This window comes from Vollenhovia emeryi, unplaced genomic scaffold (genome assembly GCF_000949405.1).
Source record: "Vollenhovia emeryi isolate VEMERY1.0 unplaced genomic scaffold, V.emery_V1.0 DF939137.1, whole genome shotgun sequence".
NCBI classification, from domain to species: Eukaryota; Metazoa; Arthropoda; class Insecta; order Hymenoptera; family Formicidae; genus Vollenhovia; species Vollenhovia emeryi.
Window position 1 is genome coordinate 452,260 of NW_011967229.1, and position 14,198 is coordinate 466,457.

Below are 14,198 nucleotides of genomic sequence, written 5' to 3' on the forward strand. Positions count from 1 at the left end.
AATGTTAAGGGAATGTTGGAATAATTCTGCACTTTTTGCACATTTTGCTCCTAGAACTGTCAATTCGTGAAAAAAAATTCCTAATGAGAAATGATTTGTCTATCGATATCGAAACGACATCGATTCGACATCATTTTGACATCGATCACCGAGTCATTTCTCGCTGGGTTGTGTAACATAAAAATTAGGTGGTTTTTCTGTACAGACCGTCTAGTTTCCACTAATCAGATTAAATCAGAGAACAGCATGGTATCATTGAAATTAAGTTTAGAAGTCTAACAAAAAGTCTATTCATTCGAATAAGTTATAAGTTACCTAATCTATAACTATAGGTGCAAAAAGTGCACAATCACTCCAGTATCCCCTTAGTATCATAAAACTTCAAATCTAATTTCCAGTTTTTAATTCGATAAATAATTTTTATACGATTGCCATTACAGACATCAACGAGTGCGCCCAGAATCCCAACATTTGCGTCAATGGCGGATGTGAGAATCTTATGGGAACGTATCGGTGTATCTGCGACAATGGATACGAAGTGGATGCAACGGGGAAGATATGTAGCGACATTAATGAATGCGAGCTGGAGGATTCCCTGTGCAGCGGCGGACAGTGTCGAAATACACCCGGTAGTTTCCAGGTAGTTATGTATTTCTTTCTCTTCAAGTGAAAAAGAAAGAGAGAAACGTTTGTCATTTAAGCTTTTTAGAAAATGAACTAATCAACTTCAGAAAATAAAAGATAGAAGAAATTGATAAATTCGGAACAACTGTTTAAAAAGTGAAAAATCAATTTAAGCTAAAACTAATGAGTTGTTTTCGTACCTTGATATGAGTAACAGCTGCCAAAAATTTGAGAAAAATCGGCGCCTAACGTTTACGTGAGATTCACTTGTTAGTTTCCAAAAAGCTTTTTCTATTGATCACCTAATTCACTCTCTGTTATATATCCAGATTTTGTTTCGATATTATTTAGCACTTGCAATTAATTTTGTCTGGAGTATAAATATCGTGAATTATCGACAGCGTCATTTTGCTCGCAGTGCATCTGTCCGACTGGCATGAGGTACAACACGCAAAACCAAATGTGCGAGGACGTGGACGAGTGCGAGGAGTTAGGACCGGACGTGTGCTTCAACGGCGTTTGCATCAACACTCCGGGAGCCTACGAGTGCGAGTGTTCCCCGGGATACATTCTCGACAACACCGGTCACATTTGCATGGGTACGGGATGATTCCAAGTAACGATGGGGGGGAGACGGCTCCCGCTGTAAGTATAAATAAAATAGATATAGATATAGACGAAGTTTTGGTCCTTCGATTCCAGACAATCGGAAGGGCTCCTGCTGGACCAAAATGATAGACGGCCGGTGCGAGTACAACCTGCCAAAATTGACTCTGCGCTCGGAGTGCTGTTGCTCAGTCGGGGTGGCTTGGGGCAGCCCCTGCGAAGTCTGCGACCATTCCCTCTGCGAGTGCTCCAAGGGCTACGCGAAGGTGGATGGCAAGGGCTGCGCGGACATCAACGAATGCGAGCTCAACAGCGGGATCTGCAAAGGGGGTGGCACTTGCGTTAATACGGACGGCTCGTATCGTTGCGAATGTCCCCCTGGCCTCACTTTAGACGTGACACGTAAGCCGATAATGTCAGATTATTACAGATACACATATCTGCTTCGCATCAGAAAGAGGAGTGTAACAAATGCAGAGACATTACAAAGAAATATAACTATTTGTAACTTCATAAATTATATTTAAAAAATGATAAAAGATATTTCTTTTGTAAGAAACACTAGATTTTCAGGTGAAATTATTCAATTAGTCGTAGACCTATTCTAAAACATCTTTCACGTTTTTTCTCAATATCCTGATTGCAGACACCACTTGCATCGACACCAGACAAGAAATGTGCTTCCTAGACTATCGTCATGGCCAATGCACTAGTCCTATAGAGGGCCATTTCTCCAAAAGCCTCTGCTGCTGTTCCGTGGGCCGCGCCTGGGGCAGCGACAAGTGCGAATTGTGTCCTAAACTGGGCACGCAGGCCCATGCCGAGATGTGTCCACGCGGGGACGGCTTCACTGAGCGTCAGGATATCAACGAGTGCGTCGAGTTCCCGGGCATGTGTCTGAACGGTAGATGCAAGAACACAATCGGCAGCTACAGTTGCAAATGCAATCAGGGCTTCGCGCTCGACGAGCACGGTATCCAATGCAACGGTAAGCAGTTTCTTTGGAGAAACTTGGGGCTAAAGAATCGAGAAAATCGGAGCCCACAAAATAATCTCTCTCTCTCCGGACTTTTCAGCTGTAAAATATCAACAGAATCAATTCTCACACTGGACTTATTCTCACATCAGCTTAAACTGTTCTAAAAAGTATTAACGATTGTTTATCTAATAAAGATGTTACAAGATGTTTCTAAAGTACACAATATTTTTTCAATGATAAGCTCTTTAATCAATTTGAAATCAACGTCTTCTGTCAAAATAGCGGCGAAACATTCTATAAAACAGACAAATCAGTTAATCGATAAAAATGTTTCAGACATCGACGAGTGCGAGATCATGCGTGGGGTGTGCGGTAATGGCACCTGCAGGAACACGCCCGGCAATTTCCAGTGCGACTGCAATTCTGGCTATCGCAGTAGTGACATCATGAAAATTTGCATGGGTATAGTATTTAAAAAAATGCAATTCAAAATATATAATTTAACCAATGTAGGAAAATTAATAAACGACACAACTAGCATATTTTAATTAGAGAAATTTATTGCGAAAGATACATACCTCAGCCAGGGTTTGAGCCTGGACCTCCCCCTACACTGTAGGCGGGCGTCTCAGCGATTCGACCACTGAGGCATGTGGTAATACTTGTCGCAATAAACAGTCTAATGATGATATTTTCGCGGCTATTTTTCGACTTTAAACTGCACGCCGATTCGGGCCGTCGACAGTCTATTTAATCGATACGCAGTTTATTTAAATCTAATTAATTAACACATTTAATATAAAAATTTCTTAATTTGAAAATAATTTCGAGATGCCACGCGAAACATTCCAGACATAAACGAGTGCGAAGAGACGCCAGGACTGTGTCGCGGCGGCACCTGCGTCAACAACGAGGGGAGCTTCAAATGTCAGTGTCCTCCAGGACACGAGCTGGGACCCGACAAGCAGTCCTGCAAGGACATCGACGAGTGCTCGAGAACCAGCGGTATATGCTCGAATGGCGTCTGCGAGAATATGATGGGCACCTATCAATGTGTATGCGACGACGGCTATCAGCAGACGGGCCTCAGATCTCATTGCGAGGACATCAACGAATGCACGACTGATAACGGCGGCTGCGAAGACATTTGCCTGAATACGCCGGGCAGCTTCTCCTGTTCCTGCCGGTGAAGGATCGTTATCTTTTTACCCAATGCCCGGATAAAGTCTCTCAGCATTGTCATCTACGAGTGTTTAATTATTATTTTTCGATAGCAACAAATTCTCCTGCCGTCGTTATTTCCTTTACGTATGCATGATGTTCCGTTAACTTGGTCTCCATTCAGCGGAACCTGAATGAGCGAGAACAATTTTAAATGTCAATCAGTCTATGAAGTACTTGCAAGACTATGAAAGATTATTATCTGGATATTATCAGTTACCCAGTGAGAAATGATTCGTCGATCGATGTCGAAACGATATCGAATAGACATTGACACCTTCAAATTGATGTCGAATCGGTTGACATCGATCGACGAGTTATTTCTCGCTGGGTAATCTAGCTTGTCTAATGTATCCGTAATTGAGTTAGTTGAAATCTTAAAGAGATTATAATAATTTATTATCCGTGAGACAGCACCGGCTACGCGTTGAACCTGGACGGCCGAAGCTGCGTGGACGTTGACGAGTGCAAGGAAAACCCTCGAATCTGCAACGGAGGTAAATGTCGGAATATACCGGGCGGCTACGTATGCAACTGCACGAACGGCTTGCTGCCCGAAAGGGATGGTATATCCTGCATAGGTAAACTCTTTATTCAATACTGTTCTGCGATCGAAATCACTTGCTCTGTGTTTACACAACGTTATTTCTCAGATGTCGACGAGTGCGTGACGCAGCCGCGGATATGCGGATACGGTGAGTGTTACAACACAATCGGTTCCTTCAACTGTCGCTGCGAGGAGGGATACTCGGTGAAGCCGGCGGAGGGTCCAGGGTGTACCGACGACGACGAGTGCCGGCTAAACGCTTATTCCTGCAGCGAGTTCGCCGAATGCCAAAACACCCAGGGTTCGTACGTGTGCACTTGCCACGAGGGATTCACTGGGAACGGGATCGAGTGCTGGGACATCAACGAATGCTCCACGAACAATGGCGGTTGCGACTCCAATGCGCATTGTATCAACACCGAGGGTTCCTTTAAGGTGTCTATTGAATTGACTTTATCGAATTCTGATTGGTTATAATGATTGTGAATCAGCATCTGCCCGCAGGTGCAGGAAATAAATGTTCACTATCAATCTTTAATATAATAAAATGTGCGATGGAGTCGTTTTGAATTGTTTGCAGTGTCTTGGAATTTTATTCTTGGTGTCGCTAAAAGATTCCTGATTTCTGATCACTTTTCCAGGATTGAACGAGAGGGAACATTTCCACAATATATCTTATGGTTTTGGCGATTTATTATTGCATTTTGGTGTTAATTCATTTCGTTAAAACTGTCCTTGTAGTGCGTGTGCGACGCTGGCTTTCGGGGCGACGGCTACAGCTGCAAGGACATCGACGAATGCACGGAGGACAGCACGCTCTGCGAGAATGGGCATTGCCTGAACTACCCGGGCGCTTATCGCTGCGAGTGCGAAATGGGCTTCATGCATCCGGATGAGCATAACGAACAGGCGTGCGTGGACATCAACGAGTGCGAGATGTTCAGTAATCTCTGCGTCTTTGGCCACTGCGAGAACATCTTCGGCATGTTCCGCTGCGAGTGCAACGAGGGCTACAAGCTCGACGGTTCGGGCGGTAACTGCACCGACGTGGACGAATGCGAGAGCCCGCAGTCCTGCCAGTACGGCACCTGCATCAACACGCAGGGCAAATACATCTGTAGGTGTCCACCGCATCACGAGCTGGTGGAGGCCGGGAATGCCTGCGTTGGTAGGTTTCCCAACTCACGCTCCCTGCGTTCCCACGATTCTTATCATTCTTCTAATTTCGCATTGGTTACGCAGACAGACGCGAATCGCTTTGCTTCACCGGCTACGAGCACGGTACCGGACGACCCCAGTGCATCTTCGAAGTGTCGTCGTCAGTGACGAAGGCAACGTGTTGCTGCAGCATCGGCACCGCGTGGGGCAATCGTTGCGAGGAGTGCCCGCAGATCGGTACGGAAGAGTACGAGCAACTATGCCCCAGCGGGCCAGGGTACAGGCCGAATCGCGTAACCGTTATCCTGGAAGACATCAACGAATGTGAGGAGCATGAGAATATCTGTCAGAATGGGCACTGCACCAACACATTTGGTAGTTTCATGTGCTCCTGCAACGAAGGCTTCATCCTGGACGATTCTAAGACTAGTTGCATCGGTAATGGAAACAGATGTGTCATTGGAAAAATTATATACTTCAATTTATAGTCCCCTTTTTTAAATGCAAACGTTTTAATTAAAAAAAAATTCTTGTAGACATAAACGAGTGCGCGTTGCATCCGCGAATATGCGGCGTAGGATACTGCATCAACGATCAAGGGAAATACCATTGCGAGTGTCCTGAAGGGTACATGGCGATGCCTGGAGGAAGTTAGTAACAATATACGAGACCATTCGACTGTATTTTCTTCAATTTAACATCATTACATTTAACATAACTACGAAGTAATGAAGGATGTAAGAGCGAGGACAGGACGTTAGTGCCTAAATAATTTAAATTTTTTAATTTCTTGCGAAAAATTTACCTCAGTCAGGGTATTTTCGTGATTTCACGTCAGGGCCTCATGAATTTTATTTGTTTAACGTAACTAATTCGAATAACATATTAACCGAAGATTGTGATTTGAATTCTAACTTAAAAGTTTGCATCGAAATTGATGAAAAGAATCGTAAGATGTAACTATTGTGCGTCCCCTTAGAGGAATGCGTCGACATGAGAAAGGAGGCCTGCTACCTCACTTATGATTCTGGACAGTGCCTTAATCCTATGGTACAGCCGCAGACGAAGATGCTATGCTGCTGTTCCATGGGAGCCGCATGGGGCAGTCTCTGTGAGAAGTGTCCTGGCGAGAGAACCCGTAAGTATCCAAATGGTCAAACAACTTCTACTAAATATAAATAGATGAAATGAAATGAGTGATCATTCGCGATCTACAGGCGAACACGAGATTCTCTGCGGACTGGTGCCGGGCCAGATCATGAATCCAATCACAAATCACTCGGAAGAGATCGACGAGTGCGCGCTGATGCCGACTATGTGCACACACGGCCGCTGCATGAATACGCCTGGCAGTTTCGAGTGTCAGTGCAACCGCGGCTACATTTATGACCAAGACTCACACCAGTGTATTGACGAGAACGAGTGCCTACAGGTGCGACTTTTGATATTTGGACTGAAAGGTCCTGCCTTCCCTTGATTCGTGAAGAAAAATAGTAGAATTGTAATAAATCTTTTATATAGAAACCAAATAATAAACTCTGATAAATTCCATGAAACGAGAAAACCGACAAAATTATAAATATGTACTATGATATGCCACGAAAATTAAGAAATTTATCAAAAACGGAGTTGATCAGCTTGGTGTCCGAGAAGATAATCAATATCGTGTAGAAGTAGCTGCCATTTTTGTTAAACCGGAGATTCATCAACGTTTGCGTCATTTTCGTTGTTCTCAGATACCGAATCCTTGCAGCGGAAACGCGCAGTGCATTAACCAGCAGGGCTATTTCGAGTGCGTGTGTCCGGCTGGCTACAAACTCGGGCCTAGTCAGCACGATTGCGTCGACATCGATGAGTGCTACGAGCGAGCGGGCATCTGCAGTAACGGGGCGTGCAGCAATCTACAAGGCGGCTTCCAGTGCATCTGTCATTCCGGATTCTCGTTGACTCGCGACCGAGACAATTGCGTCGACGTCGACGAGTGCCAGCGCAACCCGAATATATGCAATAACGGCACTTGCATCAACACCTTGAGTTCTTACAAGTGCCAGTGCTACCAAGGGTTCAAGCTCAGTCCAAACAACGACTGTGCGGGTGAGTCAATAACTTGGAAATACTTTGCCGTTCTTCAGTTGGTAAAATGCTCACATGTGCATCTCGTTCTTATTTTTCACAAATTGGTTCTAGATATTAATGAATGTCGGATCATGCCGTTTTTGTGCCGAAATGGCCGATGCCGGAACACGATCGGCGGCTTTGTCTGCGAGTGCGCGGACGGTTACGTGTTGGCGCAAGACGGCCAGCATTGTCGCGATATCGACGAGTGTCACGAGGTGCGTCGTACAAATCCTGACAAAAAGTATTCCTCAAAAATATCCAAAGGAGATAGTCGATAGGTTTAATATTCGTACATATGTTAACAAACCTAATTTAAATAGGCCACCGATTTACAACTAATCGGTACGTATTAATGCTGCTAGTTGATATCTTGCAGATACCAGGATTGTGTCCATCTCCGGGGAAATGTCAGAATTTAATGGGATCTTACGTATGTACCTGTCCACTAGGCTACGAACTGGATCATTCCAGAAGGAAGTGCGTTGGTCCGTAAAAGTTGAAATCACACTACGATTATTCGTCATATATTTGAATACTTTCTAAACGACACTTACATACGTGCAGACGTAGACGAGTGCGTGGAGACAAGGGGCATTTGCGAGAACGGACGGTGCATAAACACGGAGGGCGGAGTGATTTGCGAGTGCCCGGTCGGATATCGGTTGAGCGAAAGACCGAACTCGATGAGATGCATCGACGTGAGGGAGGAACAGTGCTACGACAATTACAGGCGGGGCCAGTGCACTTTACCGCGGGAAGGCGGAATGACCAAGAAACACTGTTGCTGCACGATGGGCAAAGCTTGGGGCCGCTACTGCGAGCAATGTCCGCTCGAAAATAGCGGTAAAAGATATTTTTCCGAAAGTTAATTGTGCTTTTCAGTTTCCTTCGTAAGGTCATTACTTTATTAAAGTGTTCTTAAGGTTCGTCCTGAAAAGTGCGATTACGAACAGAGAAGTACTGTATGCTTCTTTTAGCAGGATCTTTCGATCTGGTTGACTGTTAAGTGACAGAAATTAACTTTAGCTTTCGAATTGTCGCATTTTTAATTTAAGAAAAACTATTAATTAATAATTTTCTGAAAGATAAGAGAATTATGGACAATTATATTCATTCAGTTCAAGAGGATGTCAATGTTCCCTAAAAGTTCAAGAAAAAATTAGAGTAATTAATTAAAAGGTTCGTTTATTGTAAAGAAAGTTTGTGGCATAAAATGGAAGAATTTTCGGTATCAGGAGTAATCTAAAAGATATCAAAGAAAGAGCTACTACCGTTAACTAGCAATTAATTAGCATCTTAATTAGAAAGGTTTTGCGTTATAATTACGTAATTCAGAAAATAAGAGAATCATGGACAATTACATTCATCCAGAGGAGTTCAAGAAGATGTGCCCAGAGGGGCCGGGGCGGGATGACACTGGGATCGATCTGAACGAATGCCTGTTTATGCCGGATGCCTGTCACGGTGGCGAGTGTATCAACACGGATGGCTCGTTCCGGTGCGAGTGCCCGACCGGGTACATGCTGGACGAGACCGGGAGGAGATGTGTGGATAACAACGAGTGCCTGACCGTGCAGAATATCTGCGGTAACGGCACTTGCCGCAACATCGACGGCGGTTTCGAGTGCTCTTGCAACGAGGGATACGCGCCCGGAGCTCATCAGGTGTGCGAAGATGTGAACGAGTGCCTGGAGCTGGGCAATCAGTGCGCATTCCGGTGCCACAACGCGCCGGGTTCCTTCCGATGTATTTGCCCGTATGGGTACACTCTCGCACCTGACGGCCGTCATTGCGTAGGTAATTAGAAACCGCCGTTAATCTCTTAACATTCCATTAAATTCTTTTACATGTCGTAGGGCGATTTTTAATTTAGTTTAAATTCTCGATAGCGTAAATTGAGAATCTAAATTAACTTGAAAATTAAAATCGATTACATTTTCGCTTTGTTAACGGCTTGTTTTGCTCTACGAAATGCAATATTAGAATAATATAAATTAGGGTGTCGCATAACTTCGTGTGAGAGCGATAGACTTATTGGTGGGTCGCGGATTCAATTCCTTAGCTCACAAAATTGGATCAGACGAGACAAATAGAAAGAAACTCTCTTCAATTAGCAACTCTTTCTGAAATATTTATCTTTGCTCCTGATACCAACATATCTAAATTAAGCAGTACAGTTCTCCCCCCCAACATTACGAAGAAGAAGATTAAGATAAATTCCCACTTCTAGACGTCGACGAATGCGCAACGCCGGCGAACGACTGTAGATTCCAGTGCAAGAATTTGATCGGCACCTTCATGTGCATCTGTCCGCCTGGCTACCAGAAGATAGGGATGGCAGACGAGTGCAAGGATATCAACGAGTGCGCCATTAACTCCGGCCTCTGCCAGCACGGCCGCTGCGTTAACTTGGAAGGGAGTTACCAGTGCCTCTGCTACGACGGTTTCGAGCAAAGCGCGGACGGAAAGTCGTGTATCGGTATGAAGCGCAAAAAAACAGATGCGATGTTAGATAATAAATAGAAATACTAGATATCGCGGTCGAAATGCTGAAGACAGAAATATGCTCGTACTTCCATATGACCAGACCGAAGGGTCGGCTATTGCTTCCTGCAAACGATCGGCGGCAGGTGCACCGCCAGAACCTCGGAACTGCGCACGGTTACGAAGGCGGACTGTTGCTGCACCATGGGAGCGGCTTGGGGGCCGCATTGCGAGATCTGTCCATCCAGAGACTCCGACAATTATAACGAGCTCTGTCTGGACAAAGGATTCTCCGTGGACGGGCAAGGTACGCAATTACATTACCTGTCCCTTGTCTTGTCTGTGTCTGTAATTCAATCGACCATTATTGAGACAGATGTGAGCCAATAAACGCGGAACACAGTGAGTGGTTTAAACGTAGAAAATGTATTCCTTTTATTCAATTCAAACCGTCTCGACCCATGTTCGGGTCTTCTTCAGTGATCTAAGACAACAAGTAGAATTCAAAAGTTGCAATAAAATTTCTTTAAAAAAAATTATGTTAAGAAACATTAATACATTAATGAAACATGGGTCGAAACGTTTGAATTGAATAAAAAGAATATATTTTCTACGTTTAACCCACGCACTGTGTTCCGCGTTTGTCGGCTCACATTGGCCTTCCCTCATCGATTCGTTATCTTTTCTGACACCTTCACCATTCTTCTTGTATTGAGACGGAAGTCTGTTGGTGTTTCGCTCCGAGAATCGACGTTAATTTTCAGATATCGACGAGTGCAAAACCATACCCGATCTCTGCAGGAATGGCCTTTGCATCAACACGCTCGGCTCGTACAGATGCATCTGCAATAAAGGCTACAAGGCCGATAAATCCGGCATACGATGTATCGGTGAGTTTTCTCTCTAGCCGTTTAAGCTTGATAAATAAATTGCGCTTGTGACGACGCGTAACGAATTGGAATTGCAGATATTAACGAGTGCGAATTAACGCCGAAACCGTGCAAGTATAATTGCCAAAACACCGAGGGTAGCTTCATCTGTTCGTGCCCGTCGGGCTTCATTCTGAATCCCGACGGTATCAGCTGCAGGGATCTGGATGAATGCGCAACCGGAAATCACCTGTGTCAGCAAAACTGCATAAACACACCGGGAAGCTACACTTGCGATTGTCAAGAAGGCTACACTCAACAAGGAGATGCGTGCCATGGTTACGTCTCTCTTAATTCTTTACTTCTCACTGTGCTATTCGCGACAAAGTATTTTTCCGAATAATATTTAATATTTTTGCGCGCGTTTCTTATAATGTAATTATCTTCCAGATATAAATGAATGCGATCAGCCAGGCGTTTGCCCGAAACCCGGCAAATGTATTAATACCTTAGGCAGTTTCCAGTGCATTTGCCCGAGAGGTTTCAAATTAGACCATACTGGACGATTCTGCACGGACCACAATGAATGCGCTGACGACACCAACTGCGAACACGGTTGTCAGGTGACCATTACTCGTCTGCCTTCGTTATTTAATCAGATGCAAACAGATTCACGGCTGTTACTTATACAACCGGAAATTTTTAGAATCTCATGGGGACTTATCGTTGTGGATGCCCGGACGGTTTTGTTCAACACATTTACCACAATCAGTGCATGGACGAGAACGAATGTAATTCATCACCCTGCGGAGACAACACATGTATTAATACCATTGGCAGTTATAAATGCGGCTGTCCCGACGGATACCAGTTCGACAACAATCTAGCTATTTGCGTGCAGGTACATAAATTGTTTATACACTTATGTACTTTCCATACAACGCAATCACAAAAGACATTTTTCACATTGTACCTCACTTTCCAAAGGTGAGTGCAGGCTGTCTTGGAAGTCCGTGCGCCTTTGGATGCATCCCTAATGGAGCTAATGGATTCATTTGCGGTTGCCCGACTGGTTATCAGCGAATAGGACAGGTCCGTTCTCGACTCACGAAAACTTCCGAGTTGTTTTAAACGTATTTGAAAAATATCTGACAAAGTGCGAAATTATTGATTTCTCGAAAAATTCGCCGCAGGGTCACTGCCTATCTACCATTAATCCGTCGCATCAGGGACGTTACGACGAGGACATTGGCAACGTGCCGACTTTCCAAATCAATCCCGATCCTTATCATATACCGCCGGCTGGCGATAAGACAATTTCCACGGAGGGCTGTTTCTCGTGCAAGGTATAGCGTTTGCTTCCTTCTTTCTTGCGACAATGTAACATCACGGATTTTCATGTCAATAGATAAACGGAAAAGAGCGGTACAGAAGGGGCGCGAGGAACAGATTGGTGAACGGAGAAATCAGGACGAGGAGAGGAGAGATAAAGAAGAAACGTCAAACTACTAGGCCAAAGAGGCATCATCACGGGACGAACCGCGTACTCAAGATCAATCTGCGTCAGACGAGACATCGTACGCGGATTATCAAGCTGCAATCCGCCATCGAGGTGATTCTCGCGTAATTTCGATCGATTTGGAATAAATTTCACGTTAACAGAGATCCGGCTCGAGACTTCAAAGCTGATTTGATATAACTGCAATCGCGAGCTCTTCGATGAAAAAAAAATAAAGATCGGTGATTATCGCTTCGCAGGACGAGAATGTGGATTATACTATCGCGCGGGGCAACAACGGTGGACACTTCGAGATCGTCAGGGAACACGGCGTTTCCGCTCTGCACTTCCGGCACCGGCTGAAAAATCCCGGCAAGTTTCGTTTAGTTATCCACGGCCGTCCCAGCAACGCGACGGCAACGACGGCGGAATGGGAGAAGCCGCTAACGTTCACGATCCGTCTCATAGTCACGGAGTAAGATCGTCGGAGAAAGGATCCAGAATAATCGAATTGCGTGAGAAAAGATCACTGCCCGACACTGCGTAACGCTTTCTCTTAGTCAATTTTGCGTAATTATCTCGAGCTACGGCAAAGTATTAAAAGCACCAACGTATGTAAGAGAGGGACGCGAATACAAGATGGCACGTAAAAGCCGGAGATCGGTAACGGAGAACGTCCTCTTCTCTCGGACAGTTCCGTTAAATTTTTCTTTAATAGAACGACGATTGAAGATAGTGGAGCGCCTTTTGTGTTCACTTTGTGTGCAAATTGCATTATTTAACTGCCAGATAATAATATATTAATTTACGAGCGATTCTTTACAGCTGCTGTCTTACGATGTCTTCGTTATTTCCACACTGCCACTGTACTCCAATCGAGATCTAGGAGCGCCATTCATAGTCCGATCTTATATTCCAAGTCTGAAATCTGGTCACGGGCGGTCTTAAGATTCTATCCAGCTAATGTAATGATCGTACACGACGTCTCGAGATCGTACTTAATCCGCTCTTTCGAATATAAGATTGGATGATGAAACCCTAGGATTCGATGCTTTACCCTTTTCGACAGTCAATAATAAATCGAAATAATACGCCCATCGGCGTCAATCAATCGCCGTGCGTTCAAAATCAATAGTTAGAAATTCAAAGTCAATAATTCTCTGTGCGTCGTCAAGAAACAAGTGTTCTCTCAATTTACTGCCTATAACGTAAATATAATACAATTAGATTAGACGTAACATGCTAGAGATGTACAAACGCTAGATTACTATAGCTTTAAGCGAGCGAACGCACGTGTACACATAAAAAGATATAAAAGATGTAGCTTTATATATTTATAAATTTGAACCGGGAACAAAACGCGACACGAATGTAGTCTCGTGTACAAAATCAGTACACCTTGTGCTTAAACCTCAAAGAGAATTTCTCATTACATATCATCGATCGCTTGATTCTTATGTATGTCTTCTACTTTGTGCCTACATCACAGTAAGAAATTTAATTATGTATAATATACTAAAAAACATGTCAGTATAATAAAGATGTGAATAGAGTCTATTTAAAGCGGCTCTCTTTCTTTGCACTTAATAGCTGAAATGTTGTTTCACGTTTTTACATTTTTATCATACTTGTAGTGCATCTTTCAGCTATTACGAGGGTGGTTGGATAAGTGACACTTGGTTTGCATACTAATAGAGAGCGAGAGCGACATTCGTATATGCGGTCATAAAGTTTCCTTCTTAAGGATGCATATTCTATGGTCACAAGTGCGTTGAACTTCGAGGGTGCTATGTTGAAAAATAAAGTTTGTTGCAAAATTCAAATCGTTCTTTTTAATATCAAACCAAGTTATTTATCAAACCACCCGTATAAGAAAGACCTATGGAATATTTCAAATATTCTTGAAGAATATTCTTAAAATCTTCATAGGAGTGTCTTGTGCCATCTGGGGAATAAGACAAAGAAGAGGAAGAATTGACCGTTCCATTGAAATACAATAAAGTCTCGGGAATAATTAACATCGGAAGTGTCATGTAAAATGCCGTTTGACTCTTCTCACCCTTATCACTTTCGTGAGGGTTGCGTGTGTTGCGA

At 43.9% G+C, this 14,198-nt stretch overlaps 1 protein-coding gene across 3 annotated transcripts in view; it reads left to right on the forward strand.

Annotated features, from left to right (window-relative positions):
- Window positions 1–13,927, forward strand: part of LOC105567435 (fibrillin-2-like) — a 30,682-nt gene extending 16,755 nt beyond the window's left edge. For 2 of the 3 annotated variants that reach the window (XM_012022305.1, XM_012022304.1), the window contains exons 15-42: window positions 441–640; window positions 1,043–1,223; window positions 1,327–1,632; window positions 1,877–2,218; window positions 2,546–2,671; window positions 3,062–3,395; window positions 3,845–4,011; window positions 4,084–4,412; window positions 4,719–5,145; window positions 5,220–5,573; window positions 5,672–5,785; window positions 6,115–6,273; window positions 6,353–6,567; window positions 6,872–7,229; window positions 7,323–7,468; window positions 7,630–7,738; window positions 7,818–8,096; window positions 8,625–9,050; window positions 9,484–9,732; window positions 9,841–10,044; window positions 10,502–10,627; window positions 10,705–10,944; window positions 11,057–11,229; window positions 11,313–11,507; window positions 11,594–11,698; window positions 11,800–11,952; window positions 12,015–12,218; window positions 12,365–13,927. In XM_012022305.1, coding sequence (XP_011877695.1) covers window positions 441–640; window positions 1,043–1,223; window positions 1,327–1,632; window positions 1,877–2,218; window positions 2,546–2,671; window positions 3,062–3,395; window positions 3,845–4,011; window positions 4,084–4,412; window positions 4,719–5,145; window positions 5,220–5,573; window positions 5,672–5,785; window positions 6,115–6,273; window positions 6,353–6,567; window positions 6,872–7,229; window positions 7,323–7,468; window positions 7,630–7,738; window positions 7,818–8,096; window positions 8,625–9,050; window positions 9,484–9,732; window positions 9,841–10,044; window positions 10,502–10,627; window positions 10,705–10,944; window positions 11,057–11,229; window positions 11,313–11,507; window positions 11,594–11,698; window positions 11,800–11,952; window positions 12,015–12,218; window positions 12,365–12,583 — 6,440 coding nt within the window. In that variant the 3' untranslated portion in view covers window positions 12,584–13,927. The remainder of the gene's footprint in view (window positions 1–440; window positions 641–1,042; window positions 1,224–1,326; window positions 1,633–1,876; window positions 2,219–2,545; window positions 2,672–3,061; window positions 3,396–3,844; window positions 4,012–4,083; window positions 4,413–4,718; window positions 5,146–5,219; window positions 5,574–5,671; window positions 5,786–6,114; window positions 6,274–6,352; window positions 6,568–6,871; window positions 7,230–7,322; window positions 7,469–7,629; window positions 7,739–7,817; window positions 8,097–8,624; window positions 9,051–9,483; window positions 9,733–9,840; window positions 10,045–10,501; window positions 10,628–10,704; window positions 10,945–11,056; window positions 11,230–11,312; window positions 11,508–11,593; window positions 11,699–11,799; window positions 11,953–12,014; window positions 12,219–12,364) is intronic. The other variant, XM_012022306.1, reaches the window with a different exon arrangement.
- Window positions 13,928–14,198: the final 271 nt, after the last annotated feature.